This window comes from Ochotona princeps, chromosome 29, assembly GCF_030435755.1.
Source record: "Ochotona princeps isolate mOchPri1 chromosome 29, mOchPri1.hap1, whole genome shotgun sequence".
NCBI lineage: Eukaryota > Metazoa > Chordata > Mammalia > Lagomorpha > Ochotonidae > Ochotona > Ochotona princeps.
This window is the reverse complement of record NC_080860.1, coordinates 5,685,570-5,703,446: the sequence shown is the minus strand read 5'-3', so window position 1 is coordinate 5,703,446 and position 17,877 is coordinate 5,685,570. Positions and strand designations below refer to the sequence as shown.

At 43.8% G+C, this 17,877-nt stretch overlaps 1 protein-coding gene across 7 annotated transcripts in view; it reads left to right on the top strand.

Moving 5' to 3' along the window:
- The window catches only part of HECTD4 (HECT domain E3 ubiquitin protein ligase 4), a 137,300-nt gene that overhangs the window by 71,958 nt on the left and 47,465 nt on the right, over positions 1 to 17,877 (top strand). For 5 of the 7 annotated variants that reach the window (XM_058656827.1, XM_058656826.1, XM_058656825.1 and 2 more), the window contains 15 exons: positions 1,835 to 2,033; positions 3,929 to 4,075; positions 5,082 to 5,186; positions 6,127 to 6,290; positions 6,799 to 7,032; positions 7,885 to 8,077; positions 8,295 to 8,399; positions 9,076 to 9,164; positions 9,465 to 9,640; positions 11,719 to 11,854; positions 11,981 to 12,122; positions 12,226 to 12,392; positions 14,743 to 14,889; positions 15,528 to 15,712; positions 16,560 to 16,713. In XM_058656827.1, the coding sequence (XP_058512810.1) occupies positions 1,835 to 2,033; positions 3,929 to 4,075; positions 5,082 to 5,186; positions 6,127 to 6,290; positions 6,799 to 7,032; positions 7,885 to 8,077; positions 8,295 to 8,399; positions 9,076 to 9,164; positions 9,465 to 9,640; positions 11,719 to 11,854; positions 11,981 to 12,122; positions 12,226 to 12,392; positions 14,743 to 14,889; positions 15,528 to 15,712; positions 16,560 to 16,713 (2,343 nt within the window). The remainder of the gene's footprint in view (positions 1 to 1,834; positions 2,034 to 3,928; positions 4,076 to 5,081; positions 5,187 to 6,126; positions 6,291 to 6,798; positions 7,033 to 7,884; positions 8,078 to 8,294; positions 8,400 to 9,075; positions 9,165 to 9,464; positions 9,641 to 11,718; positions 11,855 to 11,980; positions 12,123 to 12,225; positions 12,393 to 14,742; positions 14,890 to 15,527; positions 15,713 to 16,559; positions 16,714 to 17,877) is intronic. The other 2 variants (XM_004595287.3, XM_058656828.1) reach the window with 1 other exon arrangement.

Here is a 17,877-nt window from a genome sequence, read left to right as displayed (position 1 = left end):
ACTGATGTGAATTTTCTTTAAATTATGACAGGAATGTAAAATATTTTGCCTTTGGTAAATAATTTGAAATTTCTTACAGAGTTAAATGTATGCCTGCCTTATAATCCATCTCTTCCATGACCATATAGTTGAACGAATGAAAAGAAAATATAGATTCTTTGTTCCAGTGATTTCTAGATGAAAGTTCCTAAAATCTTTAATTAGAAAGGCCCCAAACTGGAAACACCCTAATGTCCATCAACATGGATGAATAAACAGACTGTGGCATATCCATGGAATAGACTTCTACTTACGAAAGGAAGCAGCTATTGACACATACAACAACGTGGCTGCTTCTCAGGATTTTTACCCTGAGTTAAAGAGACCAAGTGCCCTACAGTCATACATTGTGCAATTCCATTTAAATAAAATCTAGAAAATGCAGGTTCGTCTTTAGTGGCAGACACCACACATGTCGTCATCATGATGAAGTAATGAGGCCATAGAGACCAAGAAGAAAACTTCACAGGTATATGAAAGAAGTGTCCAGACTTACCAAGCCACGTGCTTGAAATGTGTGTGCTTTGTTGTGTATCAGTCATGTTTCATAGGAAATGTACAGTGATCAGAACAGATGGGTTTCCTGAGCTCCCTAGAGCAGGTGCCATCCAGCTGAGGCTTCCGCGGGAATTAGAACCTGTATTTGTGCTGTCCAGTAATGGTCAATCACAGCCACCCATTGTTACTGCACACTTGCAGTTTCGCTGATGACCAAGAAACTGGATTTTACATGAATTTATTTATTTTTTTTAAAGATTTATTTATTTTATTGGAAAGGCAGATGTACAGAGAGGAGGAGAGACAGAGAGGAAGATCTTTCGTCCAATGATTCACTCCCCAAGTGGCTGCAATGGCCGATGCTGTGCCGATCCGAAGCCAGGAGCCAGGAACTTCTTTCCAGGTCTCCCAGGGTGCAGGGTCCCAAGGTTTTGGGCCGTTCTCGACTGCTTTCCCAGGCCACAAGCAGGGAACTGGATGGGAAGTGGAGCAGCCAGGATTAGAACCGGCTCCCATATGGGATCCTGGTGCAGTCAAGGCAAGGACCTTAATCATCACGCTATCGTGCCAGGCCCATGGATTTTACATGAATTTAAATGGCCACATGAGAGTTGTAGCTGATGTAGTCCACAGTCCAACTTTATGATTCAAATTGCAAAACTGGCAGAGCTGAAAGAGAATAGGAAGATCCCATGGCAGTCAGCTTAGATTTTAGGATAAAAGTCAATTTTATCGGTTATTAATCTGATTGTATTTAGAAAGTGACTGATATTAAGGGTCTTTTACAGTAACTTTTATGTTTCCTAAGTGCCTTGAAATGGGAGCTTATGAGACCTTCTGGGTGTCAGTTGGGCTTCCTCTTAACAAAACAGAAAAACAGGAACATGATACCTAACAACAAAAGACCCTTAAATATAAGCAAGTAAAAATTTATTTCTTCATTTTCATTTTATTTGAAAGACAGTGAAGCAGAGAAAGAGAGTGAGAGAGATTTCCGTCAGCTGGTCCATTGTCCAAATGCCCACGACAGCACGGGCCGGGCCAGCCTGAAGCCAGGAGCCTGGAACACCATCACCTTCGGCCTCCTGCCCGCATGTTAGAAGAAAGATAGGTCAGAAACCAGAGGTGCAGCTCCGTCCTGGGCACTGCAGTGTTGGTTGTAGGCATCCCCAAGCAGCTTATCCCACTGTGGAAAAGTGAAGAGCAGCTTCTTCACTGTGTCTCTGCTGCTGTGCTTCTGTTTTCTTGTTCTTGTTCTTGGTGCTGATCTGAGACCCATCCCCTTTCTCTGGTTTAGAATGCTGGAAGAGAAGGAAGAGCCAGGCTTTCTCACTGGCTTAAAGATCCCTGCCCCGTGGGCTGCCGGAAAGACTGTGGAAACAGTACACCCTGTCAGAGACAACTACAAATTTAAAGAAACAGTCCATATCCCAGGAGCTCGCTGCCTGTATCTGAGATTTGATAGCAGATGTTCTTCACAGTATGACTATGACAAGGTAAGCAAGATGGGCCTGTTACCGGGTCTACCACTGATTAAGCCGATTTCTCCAATGCTTCTTATTTTACTTTGCTGCTGCTAATCACCTTTCTTGACTTATTTCTGTTATTCATGAAATTGATTTATGTAACATGAAAAAACAACTGGCAAGTAATCTAATGTTGTACATACTGTTTTTTATGTTGCTTATTAGCCATCTGTTGCCTCTCCCGTTGAACTCTGTGAGGGCAAATGGTTTTAAATAACATCAAGGGATGTTTTTAGGTAAAAAAAAATAATAATAATTTCCCTTTTTTTTTTAGATTTATTGATTTATTTAAGAGGCAGACAGACTAGCAATAGAGAGGAAATCTGATGTACTTCTCAAGTACTTACACTGACTGAGGTTGGCCAAAAGGCAAGAGTCAAGAATTCCATCTGGGTCTCCCTCCAAAACTCAGCTCCGCATCAGTGGTTTTGTCTCACTTGCTAGCTCCTGGCATTAGCGACCTTCATTTTCTAGCTTCAAGTGAAGTGAATATTTTTACTTTGTTTTGAAAGATTTATCATTTTACTTGAAAGGTAGAGTTACAGAGAGATAAGGAGAGAAAGAGAAATCTTCCATCCATCGGTTCCCCCAAAAGTGGTCACAATGGTCAGAGTTGGCTGATCTACAGCTGAAAGACAGTGAAGCTTATTCTGGGTCTCCCATGCAGATGCAGGGCCCAATGCCTTGTGCCATCTTCTGCTGCTTTCCCAGGCCATAAGCAGGGAGCTAGATCAGGACTGGAGCAGTGGGGATTCAAACCAGTGCCTATATGGAATACTGCTGCCACAGGTGAAAGGTTAGCTGGCTACGCCACTGTGCTGGTCCCAAGGAGTGATTCTTGTTAGATTGGAATGGAAGGGTTGCCATTTCAGTTGGTGTCGTTTGTTTCTCTTTTACAACATTCATTTGTATCTTCTGATGTGTGAAAACTTAGGCCTGCAGTAGACATTAGTGTTAACTGATAGAGCACAGAGAAGCTAACCGCATGGATCACAGCACATTTCTTTTTCCAGTGGCGCCTGCCTGATGTTGAAAAAAGGTCTGAAAGGGTAAGAGGTCATGGGCAGCCAGCCTCCAGGGCTCACCATGCTGCAAGAGGATCTGAGCTGCCGTGCTGAGCAGCTGAGTGTGCTGGGGAAGGCAGAGCCCAAGGCCAAGCTTGGCTTTTCCTGTGGAAGGGTTAGAATGTCAAGTGAGATGTCAGTGATTCTCCAGCACTTTAGGAAGTTTCTAGATTGGGTATCAAAAAAGAGCCTTTAACAAGGAAAGATACTAATACCTGAAAATGGACCCCAGGAGAAGCAGCCCTCTTTCTGGCCCAAATTTGCATTATTTTCTTTGTGTGCCAGTAAGCAGCATTCTAAAATATATGGCTTATTTTCACTTTGTTGCATTTTTTAAAAATCTTTATTTGTTCATAGGATTTTTTGATAGTTTTATTTCATTTTTGTATTAGATATGACCACGTTTCCATTAGATTTGCTTACTTTTTAATGTGGGGGTAAACTTAAGGGGTCAAATTGGACCTATAATTATTGAGTTATACATTATTAATTAGGACTAGAATGGCTATTTCAAAAATATATCTGTTTAATAAGTGGGTATAACTATTGTAATGCAAGCTCCCTAAGCCATTAGAAGTATGTTACTATAAAAGGGTACTTTTTATTATAAATCATTGTTACTACTCTGCCCTGTAACTCTCAGTGGCTATTTGCAACCCAGCCTGTATCAGTTATACCTAAAAATTCATAAATGCTAATGATATCACAATGACACCAGGGCCTGGTTGTAAGTGTGTTTTTAAACAAATCTTCCTTGCAGCCTTTTTATTTGTAGATGTTGTCTTTGTTTTTCTTTTACAGTCTAACGGTCTATTTTCTGTTTTGAAGTTGGTGATATGCGCGGGCCCCAGCACCAGCAGCAGGAAGGTTGCTGAGTATGGGGGCAACACGCTGGGCTATGGCAGCCGCAGCGTCCTAGGAGCTGGCTGGCCGAAGGACCTGGTGAAGGTAGGGTATCCAGTCACAAGCACCTCCAGAACAGGCCCAGGTGCTGAGTGTAATCCCAGGGAGTTTCTGGTGCAAGGTGGCGCCATCTTGCCTGGCCTGTAGGCTCCCTCCTCCTCAGAATGGTCTTCTTTTCCCTCAGGGATGTCATCCCTCTGTCCAGTCCAGAGCTGGGAGTCCTCCTACTTGTCCTGGCATGTCTTTCACTGTCTGTTCAAAGGGCTATCACTAAATGACAGGGCCTGTGTAATTTAAAAGTGTTGAATTAATGTTTGCAGTTTGACTAGGGCCTTTGGAGCATTCTTAAACTGCAGTGGTCAGGGTCATTCTTTGTCATCTGGGCTCCAGAACTGTTTGCTGTTTGAGTAAGGATATGAGCACAAATACCCATTAAAATCCCAGACCATTCCACAATCTGTGCCCCAGTCTTTCTTTCACATATGTTGTGTCCCCTCTTAGAGTCAGCATGGAGAGCATGTTGCCTTGCTCCGTGTAGTCTGAGTTTGTCCACATCTGCATCAGTGTGCCGCCTCTTGGTTGTGTCCTGGGTGGTGTCTGTTTCTTGCGCTTTGAGTTGTTCTGTAATGCAGAGTCAGGTTTCTAACCCTCAGCCACTATTGTTCAAGAGGATTTGTCATTTACTTGTCCAGTTGACACATGTGAGGTGGGAAAGTGAAGGGAAAAACATGAGGGAAAGGACAAAAAAGAATAGGAATCTGGGAAATTTCTTAGGAACTACACTCAGTGCTTGGTGACTTTGCTGTGAGCCTGCTCTTGGGGAATGGTGGCGCATTTCCCAGATTTCTTATCCCAAATCTACCTGGCCAGAAAAAACACCTAAATATTGGTATCTGAATGGAAGGGAATAGCATTTAATGAAAAAGCAAGTGAGAGAAAAAGAGTGAACTATTGCTCTGGTCCTTTTGAAAGTAAATTTCTGAAATTCATTGCTGTCTTGAAACCTGTGTGTCTTGTTTTTAAAGTGCATTTTCCCCCCTTAAATTTTAAGGTGGAAGGAGATACTGTCACCTTCTCCTTTGAAATGAGAAGTGGTCGTGAACACAACACTCCTGATAAAGCTATGTGGGGCTTTGCTTGCACAGTTCGCGCTCAGGTACTTCATTCTAACCAATGCTGTGGGCAAAACGTGCTCTCCCCTGTGTGCCTTGGCTACATACATCATATTTGCCTTGGAAGCAGGGCAAAATACGAACCATTGTTTCATCTATCTCTTCCATTTGGCAGTAGTGAAATATCAGTAGTCAGTATTAGGGAATAACACTAAGAGTGACCAAAATGTAAACAAAATAAAATAAAACAAAACTAGGAGTGACCAAAATGTAAACAAAATAAAATAAAACAAAACTAAGAGTGACCTAAATCGACTGACCAGTACAGATGACATTGCTTCCGCGTCTGGAGGGGTGATCTAGCCCTGGCATCCTCCCGTGTAACAAAGGACACTCTGGCACTCAGTGCAAGTCAACACTTGGATTCTCGATTTTAGGAGTGGCAGTTCTACTACTACCACTAGGTACTGGGTCTTAAAACTGTACTTTAGGCTTAGAGGTTGCTTAAGGTTTACCGAGCCAAGACTCTCCTGGAGTGGAAAACTTGGTTAGAATGTAAGCTCTGCGAAGGCAGGGACCTTTGGTTTTCCGATGTCTCTCAGCTACCCAGGAGGCCCTCCCTAGTTCCCTGGTGGACTCAGTGCAGTCACTGACAGCCTCCTGGTTGGAGCACAGACTAGATGCCAAAAACAAGGCAAAATACCAATACTTAAATAGACCTGACAGAGAGGGAGCTAAACACTGCTGTGCTTAATCTGGAGTCTCATCAGCTCTTCTCTCTCCAGACCTGGGTTTTGACCCATTCAGTGGTCATGCCAGTACCACCATCTACTCATGGTGTTGGGTGCTGCACCTGTTTCCCATAGCAATGATACTCGCTGCTCAGTGGCACCCCCAGTTGGGGACAGTGCAGTGAGGTGCACCAGTGGCAGCGCTCTGCCTGTGACCACTGACCATTGTGATTTGCCCCTGTCTGCATTGTAGGAGTCTTCGGAGGATGTCTCAGGAGGCTTGCCTTTTCTGGTAGACCTGGCTTTAGGTCTGTCTGTGTTAGCATGTTCCATGTTAAGAATCCTGTATAATGGACCAGAAATGACCAAAGAAGAAGAAGCCTGTCAGGAGCTCTTGCGGTCCAAACTTCTGCAAAGGTAATGGAAGATTCACCTGGTTTTGACCATAAAGGAAAAGCAATTTTATGTGCAAGAGTACCTTTAGCACATTTCCCAGCTGGTTGTACCTCCTGTTTGACAATCTCCTGGGTGTTGTCGTCTGGCCCCTACCTCACTGAATGTAAAATTACATCCTGGAACTGCATAGGCTTTTCTCTAAGCCAAACATTGTGTGATTAAGCTGCGGGGTCCCCGGAAGGATGGGGATCCCCAGTAGCTGTGTTATAATGCAAGCATGGCAATACGTCGATTGCAGCATCCAGGTAGTGGGGACCAGATGTTGCCCATGCAGTGCTTCCAGCTTTTCTGTTTCAAAGTTTGTCCAGTGTGGGGGAGGAGGTGGATTTTATCTTGCTTTGGCCTCTGGAGGTTTGATGAATATGTAACACGTAATGTGGTAATTCATGTTGATGTGTGTCAAACTTCAGGTAGCTTTCCAGAAATCTTGGTGGAAGTGGAAGTGAAGAGATTTTTTCTGTTTCCTCAGGTGCCAGTGGCAGGTGGAGGCCAATGGCGTGATCTCTCCTGCCCTTACTCCAAGCCCCTCTCCACTGCCTCTGACCATAGAGGAAGACAGAGAATTCACCTACCCCTCTGACGTCCTCGTGCCTCCCGTTGGGAACTACTTTGACCTGCCCCGAATCAGGCTGCCTCCAGGAATCATGATAAAGCTCAGGGAAATCTCTGGGCGTGCTAGACCTCAATTCAGACCAAGTATAAAGTATGTTGCTATGTAGCGTTTTACTGTTTCCCATGAAAAATGTTTCAGCAATTGATGTGGGTGTTGTAATAGTTCCATAGGTGCACTTTTCATATACTTAGTGAAACAGGGGGCCTGGTATAGAATTCTAGTCACCTGCTAGACCTCAGGGCCAATTTCACACCTTTGTAATGAGAAACTCTGAAGTCTGTGATTTGGGTGCACACTGACGTCTGGCAAGGCCTGGGTTTCTCTCAGATGGTTTGGAGTGGCAGTCGGCCTGGGAAGGTGCTGAAGTTCATCGGTGGGTGAAATCTTTCAGTTCCAGATGCCTGTGGTGTTCTTGCTTAAGGTCTGTTTTGGCAGTGCTGTGCTGTCTGAGGCAAGTTTGACCAAAGAAATGGACAAAGGGAAATACTTGCAGCTGAAATTAAAAATGAAGTGATACTGAAAGCAGCATTCATTGTTTGTACCCAGTGTCCATGTACACCAAGCAACAGAAGCCCGTAGTACTGCCGAGGATTGCATTGTTGATAAGGGGTCCTGAAGATCTGTTTTAAGCCTTAGACCTATTCCGGTTTTAATATGACTAGCTCAAAACAGAAAAATGTTAGAAAATGAAATTTCTTCAATTTTGATTTCCAATTTTATCAACTAATTTAGTTTTGTCAGTTAATATACTAAATTATTTTCTAATGTAAGACTACCAAAATGCCATCATCATTTTCATGCCACTTATGTTATTGGTACCAAAGCAAGTGTGGTAAGCACTTACTGTATGTAAGTCAAAGCCCACATTCTCCAACCTGTAAGATACAGTGTTGGCAAACTGGGGGCCTGGCATATCCTGACCGGTTTCCATTGTAACCACAGAGAAGTGATTCAGCCTGATGTGATGGAGGAGATGGTGGTATCATGCGTTATTAAGCACCTGAACTTGGTTGATGCACTGCAGTCCCTAATAAACTTCCAGTATCAAGAAGAACATGCTGAGGAATATGATCTGCTATGTAAAATTATGGGAGAGACTTTTAAGAAACTTAATGCCATGGAGAGACAATTGCAGGTAGGTGAAAGCAAGACGTTTGTATTTATCTCTCTGTTCAGCTATAAGATAGCTGTTTATCTAATAGCTATAATTTCTTTCCTGGAAATTTCAAGAAATTTAAACCAGAACCCAAATTTTTGAAAAATCAATCTGGGAGCCAAAATTCTGAATTCAAGAGATTATACTTGTTTTCGTTTTGCATCTTTTTATACATTGATTTCTTTTTTGTGTTCAGAGTGTGGCGGAATTGGAACAGAAATGGCAAAGTGAGGTCGATGATGCCACACAGGGGAAATTGGAGAATAACATGCCTTTCTTCTACGATTACCATTTTAATGAGGTGAGTATGAAGTGTGTGGCTTATCACTAGGCTGTAGTCCTTTATAGAGCAAAGAGAGATGCTCTGTGTGCGCGTGTGTTAGCTCAAATAAATGTCACTTTAAAAGAGGGTAGATGAAAATTGATCGAATCAGCCTGTCACTATACAGATAAGCAATCACTAAGTTCTATTTTTAGTTAACTAATAGTTTTGTGGAAAACCTAAAGAAATTGTCATCAGCATTAAATTTTGTTTTCAAGCCCTAGAAAATGAAAACCAGGCAGAATTCTAAATCTAGATGAAATACCCCAAAAATAGCCAGTGTCATTTATTATCATTTAAATATGATGTAAGAAATTACGGATGCAAGTGTTTGGCCTGGTGGTTAAGGTGCCACTTGGGACACCCCCATTCTGTGTCAGGGTGCTTGCAGTGAGCTCCTAGCTCCCTGTTTTCTGCCTGGCCAAGCATCAGCTCTTCTGGGTATTTGGAAGCTCTCTGTCTCTATGTTTGTGTCTTATTTTCCTCAAATAGATTTTTTTTTTAATGTTAAAGAAACTACAAATGTGCGTTAAGCACGAAAATATGGATCAAAGGTGATGAGTTGTCTCTGAATTTTCTGTTCCTTTAAAAGTGTGTGCAGTATAACTTGCTTTTGAGAGAACCTGAATGCCATCTTTTCGTTTTTCTTCTTTAGAACAAAATGAAAGAATTAGAACTTTTGTGTTCAATGAAGGAAGTCTCCTTTGATGGAAATGATCTTGAAAACATGGTTCTATCACTGAGGTCAGTGACGTAATTACTGTTCAGGCTGATTTATCTCCTTGATGCTCAAAGCAAATCATGAAGGTCTAGTTTCTTAGGAGTTAACATTTATTTTTAATGTGGTGCTCATTTGGTGAATCGGAAGTTTTGATTCTTGAAGTTAGCATAGCTCCTTGCGGGTGGAGCGAGGGAGTGGTAAGCAGTATTGGCTGGATTACTTCTGCTCGGTTGCCTCTACCTTCTCCTAGCCCTTGAAATAAATTTCCCGTTGTTTTTGGTAAGCAGGAGGACAACTGAATGAACAGCAGTCTTTCTTTACAGGGAGAAGTTCCTGCAAGAAGTGAATTCTCTCATTCAGAAGCCGTTGCACCCACTGGCTAAGACAAAGACCTTGGTGAAGAGTCTGATGAACCGTGCCGAGCTGCTGCTGCATGTCACCATCGCAGCCCAGTCGGGCCTCACCAGGAGCATCTCGGGGACTCCTGCGGAGACGCCAGGTACTGCTGCTCTAAATGAGACCATGCACCTGGGTGCTTCGCAAGGCAAAGTAGGAGCATCGCAGCATTGAGAAGCTTGCCTTTCTTTCCCTCAAGGGATTACTTTTTATGAGATGCCTGTGTTGTAGAGTTAGTTGCACACCTGTGGTCCCCTGTTGCCTGTCTGACGAAGGTTTTCTTGAGAACATCCAAGAACACCATGACTTCTATATCTGTATGTACATCTATATGTATATCTGTATCTATATCAAGTTAGGGTTAGATCTAGATCTACATCTAGATATAGATGTAGATATATATAAAGAGAGTTTTTTTTAACTATCTTTTTTTTACACTATGACATTTTTAATGTTTTTATTGGAGAGTTTCTTTTTTATTATTATTATCATATTATTGTCATTTTATGATACAGTTCCATAGGCCCTGGGATTTCCCCAATCCCCTCCCCTAACCTCCGCTTCCCCCCAAGTTCTCCCATATCATTACAACAGCATAGTTCCTCATAGACAGGTATAAGTTCATCATTGTGGGCATGGACAATGGCAGAGTCCAGCACTGCATTGTCAAAACACATGCAACAGTTTCACTGAGAGTCCATCCTCAATCCAGAAGTAGAAATGCATACTGCACCGTATCCTCACATCTGGACATAGTCAGTCTCCACTACACAGTCACTATAAATCCCCCCAAGTGAAAAGCCACAGAACAAAACCAACAACAGGAAGAAAAACAGAAATTTACAATGCAATGAAGTTAAATAACATGCCACTTGGATATGATGGCCTCCATTACACTGTTACTATACATTCCCTTAAATGAAAAGCCACAAAACAAAATCAACTATAGGAAGAAAAAATAAGAACTTAACAACACCATGAAGTTAAATAACATGCTACTAAATGACTAATGTGTTGCTGAAGAAATGAAAAAGGAAATCAAGAACCTTCTTGAAGAAAATGATGCTACTTTATTATCTGAGTCATTAAATAATTTAATGAGGAAAAACATGTATTTTGAAGAAATGAAGCAGTTCTTTTTCTGGATTCAACTTCTGAGTTCCCGGTGAACTTCCCTTCCCACCTGGTTGCTGGTGGAATTCCGACCGCGGTGGAGTTCAGATCGCTACTTACTGAATGCCACTCGCATATTGGGTCACTGCCTCACTACACTGTTGTTTCCACTGCTTTCCTGTGTCCATCAGACTACAGGTGCCCCTCTGCTGTTGGTCTGTCCTCTCCTATTTTCTGGAAGGTGCCCTCTCTGTACCAGTCTCCAGGTGCCCTCTGGCTGTTTCTCTGTGTATTTAAATGTGTCCTCATTGCTATGATTTAATGATTCACCATCTTGATTCTACCCCATGACATATATTTTTATAATCCAGTGCCCTCTGTTTTACATTTATGATCTTGACAGCTTTCATATATACATATATATGTTACTGCATTACGATGAAATCTCTTTACATAGTTACATATATATAGTTAGATCCAATAGTTATGCAGTAGACATATTGTGAATCTTATAGTGAAATTAAATGAATTTTTCAGCCTTCCTTTGGAAAATAGTTATGTTCTTAAGATTTACTTATTTTTATTGGAAAGTCAGATTTACAGAGAGGAGGAGAGACAGAGAGAGAAATCTGTCTATTGGTTCACTCCCCAAGAAGTGGCCACAACAGCTGGAGCCATATGGGTACAGGATCCCAAGGATTTGGGCCATCCTCTACTGCTTTCAAAGGCCACAAGTAGGAAGCTGGATGGGAAGTGGAGCAGCCAGGATACAAACCAGATCCCATATGAGATCCCAGCACGCTTAAGGCAAGGACCTTAGCCACTAGGCTACCATATCAGGCCTGGAAAACGGATTTAATGAGATTTTTAATTTGCAAACTAAAATAACTTTTAATCTGACACCTAGATTGTAGAAAATTGGCCCCTAAAGTCACCAGCATGCACTGCTGACTGCAGTGGTGGCCAGACTCTGCCCAGAAGCCAAGAGGTTCTCCAGTACTGCTTCTGTTGCCATAACTCCTGAAGAAGCAGGCAGCAGAAACATCAACCTTTCTACTCTTTTTCCAGCATGTAAATCAGCTTCTGAAACCAAAGTGATATCGCATGCTGTCCGGCAGCCGGTTTTTCTCCGCAGCATGTCGGCTCCTTCTGATCTGGAAATGATTGGTAACGAAGATTTGGAATTTACTAGAGCCAATCAGAGGTAATTGGCTGATGGCCAGGGTGGGGTTGCATGAATGCAGGTACCTGAATGCCTTCGTCAGAAGGCACTCCCAGAGCCCGTGCCTTGGTTTCCTGACCTCTGCACCCTCTATTTGGCTTGCCACAGGCGTCGTCATGTGACCAGCCACCGTAGCAGCTCCTTTACACTCCTGCAGTCCCTAGCTATCGAGGACAGCAGGGACAAGCCCACCTATAGTGTCCTGCTGGGTCAGCTGTTTGCTTTCATCGGCACCAACCCCGACCAAGCGGTACGTCAGGTTTTGCAGACTCCAGGTGCTCGGCCGCTATCAGCACAGGGGGTCCAGTGACCATGCGCCAAAGTCAGGTGGATTTCCTTCTTGTGCGTTGCAGGTGTCCAGCAGCAGCTTTCTGTTGGCTGCACAGACAAGGTGGCGGCGGGGAAACACACGCAAGCAGGCCCTGGTGCACATGCGGGAATTGCTGACAGCTGCTGTGCGTGTTGGAGGGGTCACTCACCTTGTGGGTCCAGTGACAATGGTCCTGCAGGGAGGACCCAGGTCAGTTGTTTCACTTTGTCTTCTGCTGCCTTGTCTAGAATGGACTGAAGCCCTACCAAAGATTAGTATTAGGGCATAATGTAATAGTTCCTTACTTACACATCTGTACCTAAAGCCAGAAAGTCCCGTACTGGAACTGCTGGAGGCTGCTTGGGCCTCTTGGCATTTCTTTAAGGAATTCTGGCCAACAGAGGGTTAGTGGTTGGAAGAGAATGTGGTACTAAATGAAGCAGAAGATATTCTTTGGAAACAGTGACTCCAAAAGCTCAGTGGCTTGTAAGAAAGTAACGGTCTTGTTCCTGTCTGACGTGTTCTGCCCATGGTGATCTCCCTGTGGTAGACTTGACCATCCAGAGTGCTGTCGGCTTCCCGGCACATTGGTTCATTGGCTGCGCTGGTTCTGTGGCCGCCCACCACCTTATGCCAAGAACGGAGTGTGTGACAACAGCTTACTTCCAAAATAGTCTTATAACACAGGTAGTGTTGTTCCTTTGTCTCTCAGTGACAAATGGCATTTTTTCAAAAATTTTCAAAAATGCACAAGATTCTAAAGATAAAATCCACCTGTAAATCTACCATCCTAGGATAGTATTTATTACATTATGGTCAATTAATCCTTTCTTCTAATCATAGCTATCTCCTATATTTAGTGCTTTTGATATGTGATATTCTCTTAACTTTTTAAATTATTTTAACATTTATTAAACCAATTCCCTGTTTTTAAAACTGAAGGTAGTTCTGTTTAACTATTTTTGTTATTATAAACAGGATCAGAAGATGAGTGTTTAGCACAGCAGTTAGGACATTGGGCTCCACCTTCCAATACCAGAGTGCCTGGGTTAAGTACTGGGTCCTCCACTTCCAGAACTTCCCTGCTGATGTGCACCCCAGAAGGCAGTAGGTGGCACCTCCGAGTAGTTTTGTGCTTGTGCCTGTGATTCACATGGATTCACTCCTGGCGGGAGTCCCAGGCCCCCGGCTTCAGTTTGTCCCCGTCCTAGCTGCTGTGAGCTTTTGCGATATGAACCAGCAGTGAGTCCTGCCTTTCAAGTAGAATGTAAACAACATAAATAAATAATAAAAGTTGAGGAACAAAATACCTAACAAAGGAGAAAAAATTTTAAGACCTACCCATTTGGAAGTCAGTATTACGGAGAGAGGAAGACATAGAGAACTTTCATCCTCTGGTTCATTCTCCAGATGGCTGCTGTACCCAGCAATGGGCCAGGCTGACACCAGGAGCCTCCCCCAAATCTCCCATGTGGGTGACAGGGAACTGAGAGTTTTCAGTCATTAGCTTCAAAAAATTCCAAATATTGGGCCCGGCGGCGTGGCCTAGCGGCTAAAGTCCTCGCCTTGAAAGCCCCGGGATCCCATATGGGCGCCGGTTCTAATCCCGGCAGCTCCACTTCCCATCCAGCTCCCTGCTTGTGGCCTGGGAAGGCAGTTGAGGACAGCCCAGTGCTTTGGGACCCTGCACCCGCGTGAGAGACCTGGAAGAGGTTCCTGGTTCCCGGCTTCGGATCGGTGCAGCATCGGCCCGTTGCGGCTCACCTGGGGAGTGAATCATCGGACGGAAGATCTTCCTCTCTGTCTCTCCTCCTCTGTGTATATCTGACTTTGTAATAAAAAATAAATCTTTAAAAAAAAAAAATTCCAAATATTAAATGGGCCATCTGCTGCTTTTCCCAGGTTATTAGCAGGGTGCTGGATTGACAATAGAGCTGCTAGGACATGAACCACTCTCCATATGTGGTGGTGGCTTTGCAGGTGGTGGTTTTATCTGCAGCACTGTAATGCCTGTGCCACAAAATGATCTTTAAAAACATGATTGGATCATAAGTCTTCGCGAATAAGCACTGACAGTTTTTGTTCTCAATGTTAATTGCTATAGATCAGCCACATGTTGTATTTTATATTGGGAAAATCTTAGTGCGTGTTAACTGTGCCCTCATACTCTGCTCACTTGAATTGCTAACTTGATAGACCTGGCAGCTAATTTATTTGGACCTTGTTTATCTCCTTAATACAATGTGTGTTTAACTGTCAGTGCTGTATGGAATATCATAGATGTGCCTCAAATAAATGGTTTCATTATCAAGTAAGTTTACAATGCGTTCGCTGCCATTCCCCTGTGCTTACAATCGCCCTGCGGTTTGCCTCCCTGTGAGTCCTGCAGCAGAGAATGCTGTGTGGTCGGGGAAGCACTGAGCTCAATCTCCAAGATCCTTTCAACTCTCAGCTCCTCTGGGTGGCCTAGGTTCTTGGGATGACCTCTGCTGCTCTCCTAGCCACGGGCGCCCTCCTGGAAGTGGCTTAGGAAGCTTAATCTTGGGTTTGTGGTCCACAGAATCGAAGAACTCACCTGTGGTGGGATGGTCGAGCACGTCCAGGAGGCATTTGGAGAGACCATGACCTCTGTTGTGTCTTTGTGCGCGCGTTATCCGATTGCCTGTGCCAACAGCATTGGCCTCTTATGCACCATACCTTACACCAGGTGAGGACAGCAGTGCCTGTTGCCACGTGTAAGTTAGACCACAACATTGTCTGTGAAAATATTTTTCAATTTTAAAACTGGCACTTTTCACTTTAATTATCCATTTGCAGCTACACAAGCTGTCCTGACTGACAACTAAGGTTCCTATATAAGTCCTTCATTTTGAGTTCCTGCATGACCAGAAGCAGCCAAAAAGATTATGCTACATTGTGAAGAAGGGGAAGGTCAATGAAAAACAGAAGGCCCCTAGAAACTTGCTAACATATTTGGGAAAAAATATCGACATATTTGGAAAAAAAATGATTGCATATGCACATGTATTTCTTAAGTCAGTATAATTAAAATGTTAGGCATTCATGGACTCATTATTTAAAAATCTCTTTTGAGAAAACACGTAATTTGTTTTTCATTCTGGAAACCTGTTTGATTCCATTCTTTGCTGTTCTATATGAACAGACTGGAATTTGAAGTTCCCTATTTGAGGGAAATCATGGATATAAGCAAAAGTTCTTGTGTCTGATTGTACAAGACAGTAGGCTCAACTGTAGACAGGTGCAGCAGTACGTTTTATGCCCTTTTGCTCATACAAGCCTTACATGAGAGTGTCCTGAGACTTGATTGTTGCACTTACCTGGCAGGAGTGAAGAGAAGTGCCTGGTGCGCAGTGGCCTCGTGCAGCTCATGGACCGTCTGTGTAGCTTGAGCAGTCAGTCCGAGTCGAGCTCCAGTGAGAAGCAGACCAAGAAGCAGAAGGTGGCCACCATGGCCTGGGCTGCCTTCCAGGTGCTCGCCAACCGCTGCGTAGAGTGGGAAAAAGAAGAAGGTGAGAAATGGGAGAACTTTTTAGTGCCCAATCTAACTTATAAAGTAAACTTAGGAGATAAGTTTTTCCACAATAGTCAGGGCTATAAATATAACTTGTTTGCCCTTTATTCATTATTTCTGTGTTTTAATGCTTTGAATGCCTATGGTGTACTTATGTATGCCAGGCAGAAAATGAGTAAGATGTTTGTTGTTCCACCGTTTAAGAAATAGGACCTGCCAGGGGAAGCAGACCAGGGAGCAGCCATAGTACAATCTGTGCTGTCATGGAGGGCCACAGGGGAGGCTTAGGGGGCCACAGGTGTCCTAGAGAGCCCCTGTGCTGGAAGTCGGGGAGGGTTCCCAGTGGAGAGGATGTGAGTTGTTCTTGAAGGATCCAAAGCAGAATCCACACTGTGTGTGCAGAGGGCCCCAAAACAGCAAGCAAAGTACCAGGAATCACCATCTTTCTGACTTTCACAAGAGATTCCAGGGGGCGCTCTGGAGGTACAGTGAACATGGAAAGGTCCTGAAAGGCCTCTGTGTTCAAGAAGAAAAAGATATGAGCTTAAAAATCAACATATTGTCATCATGAATAGCATAATGATTTTTTTTTCTGTCATTCAAAATATTATTCCTTCATTTCATTTGGATTAATTAAGTTTATGTTAGCATTGAATGCTAGTTTTACTGCAAATATTATTTTAGGAGGAGACACTAATAGATGTTCTATGAAACACTGAGCAAGTAAGAGTTAGGCAAGGGATGGGCTTGAACTTGGGGAGGCTGCAAGGGAGCCCTGGCGACTTCTGCAGGCTCACCACACGTCCTCGGGGTATCCCTGTGTTTTTCCTGTCTTCACTGTGAAGGTGGCTCCACTGAGGCAGTGCACTCTGGCCTGGCCCGCCAGGTGTCCAGCCTGCTCACCAACCACCTCGCCCGAGCCACGGAGTGCTGCGGCAACCAGGCTGCCGGTAACGATGCCCTGCAGGATGTGCTCAGTCTCCTCAATGACCTCTCCAGGTACGGAGCGTGAACCAGGAGCTGCCGGAGGAGCTGGTGTTCCTGTAACTTAAGGTTTTCAAGGTTTTATTTATTTGAATGACAGAGTGACAGAGACAGAAAAATCTTCCACCCACTTTTGACTCTCCAGAAGGCCACAGCAGCTAGTTCCAGGTATTGCCAAAGCTGAGAACAGAAACTCCATTCAGGTTTCCCACGTGGGTGGCAGAAGTTCAAATACCTGAAGTGTACATTTGCAGGAAGCTGGATTGGAAGTAGAATGGCCAGGACCGAACCAGCATTCCATCATAGGATGCGTGTATCCCAAGCAGTGGCTTTACCCACTGTGCTACAGCACCCACCGTGGAACTGAATTTCCTCTTGAGTTATTTGGATTGTCTTTGGAAACAACTAAATTGCTAGATGGGCTGTTTTGACATACTCTGCTTCAAGGAAAGTGAAAGAGAACAGTTGTTGAGGATTACCAACATTGTACAGCGGGTTGGGCTGCCACCCACAGAACTGGCATCCCACATGGGTGCCTGTTTGAGTCTTGGCTTCTCCACTGCTGCTCCAGCTTCCTGCTAAGGTACCTGGAATGGCAGCAGAGGGTGGCCCAGGTGTTTGGACCTTTGCCACCCATTTGAAGACCTGGATGAAGCTTCGGGTTCTGGCTTTGGGCTGGCCTAGTCCTGGCCATTGTGGCCATTGGGGAGTGACCTAGTGGATGGATGATCTCCATGTCTTAGTTTCTGTGTCTCTCTTAACTGTGCCTTTCATAAATAAATAAATCACTTACAAATTTGATTTAATAAGTAAAACCGAATTATTGAAGCATAGTATTTAGTTTCAAAATGTGAAAATTCTTAATGATACCATATAATATGTATGGATTTAAACAATGTTAGAGCTGTTAAACAATGTTAGGTGCTGTGGTAGTCAGGAGAAACCTCCGCTTGGGATGCCTGCTGGTAATGTCAGTGTGCCTGGTTTGCATCTCAGCTAGTCTGTGCTTCTCATGCAGCTTTCCGGTAAGTGCCTAGGAGAGAGCAGCTGATGGCCCGCTGCGTGAGACACCAGGATGGAGTTCCTAGCTGTCATTGCTAAGCATTGGTTGGCCATCATCCACTGCTCTCACAGGCACAACAGTATGGTAGAGAGCTTGATAGGAGGAGAAGCAGCTGG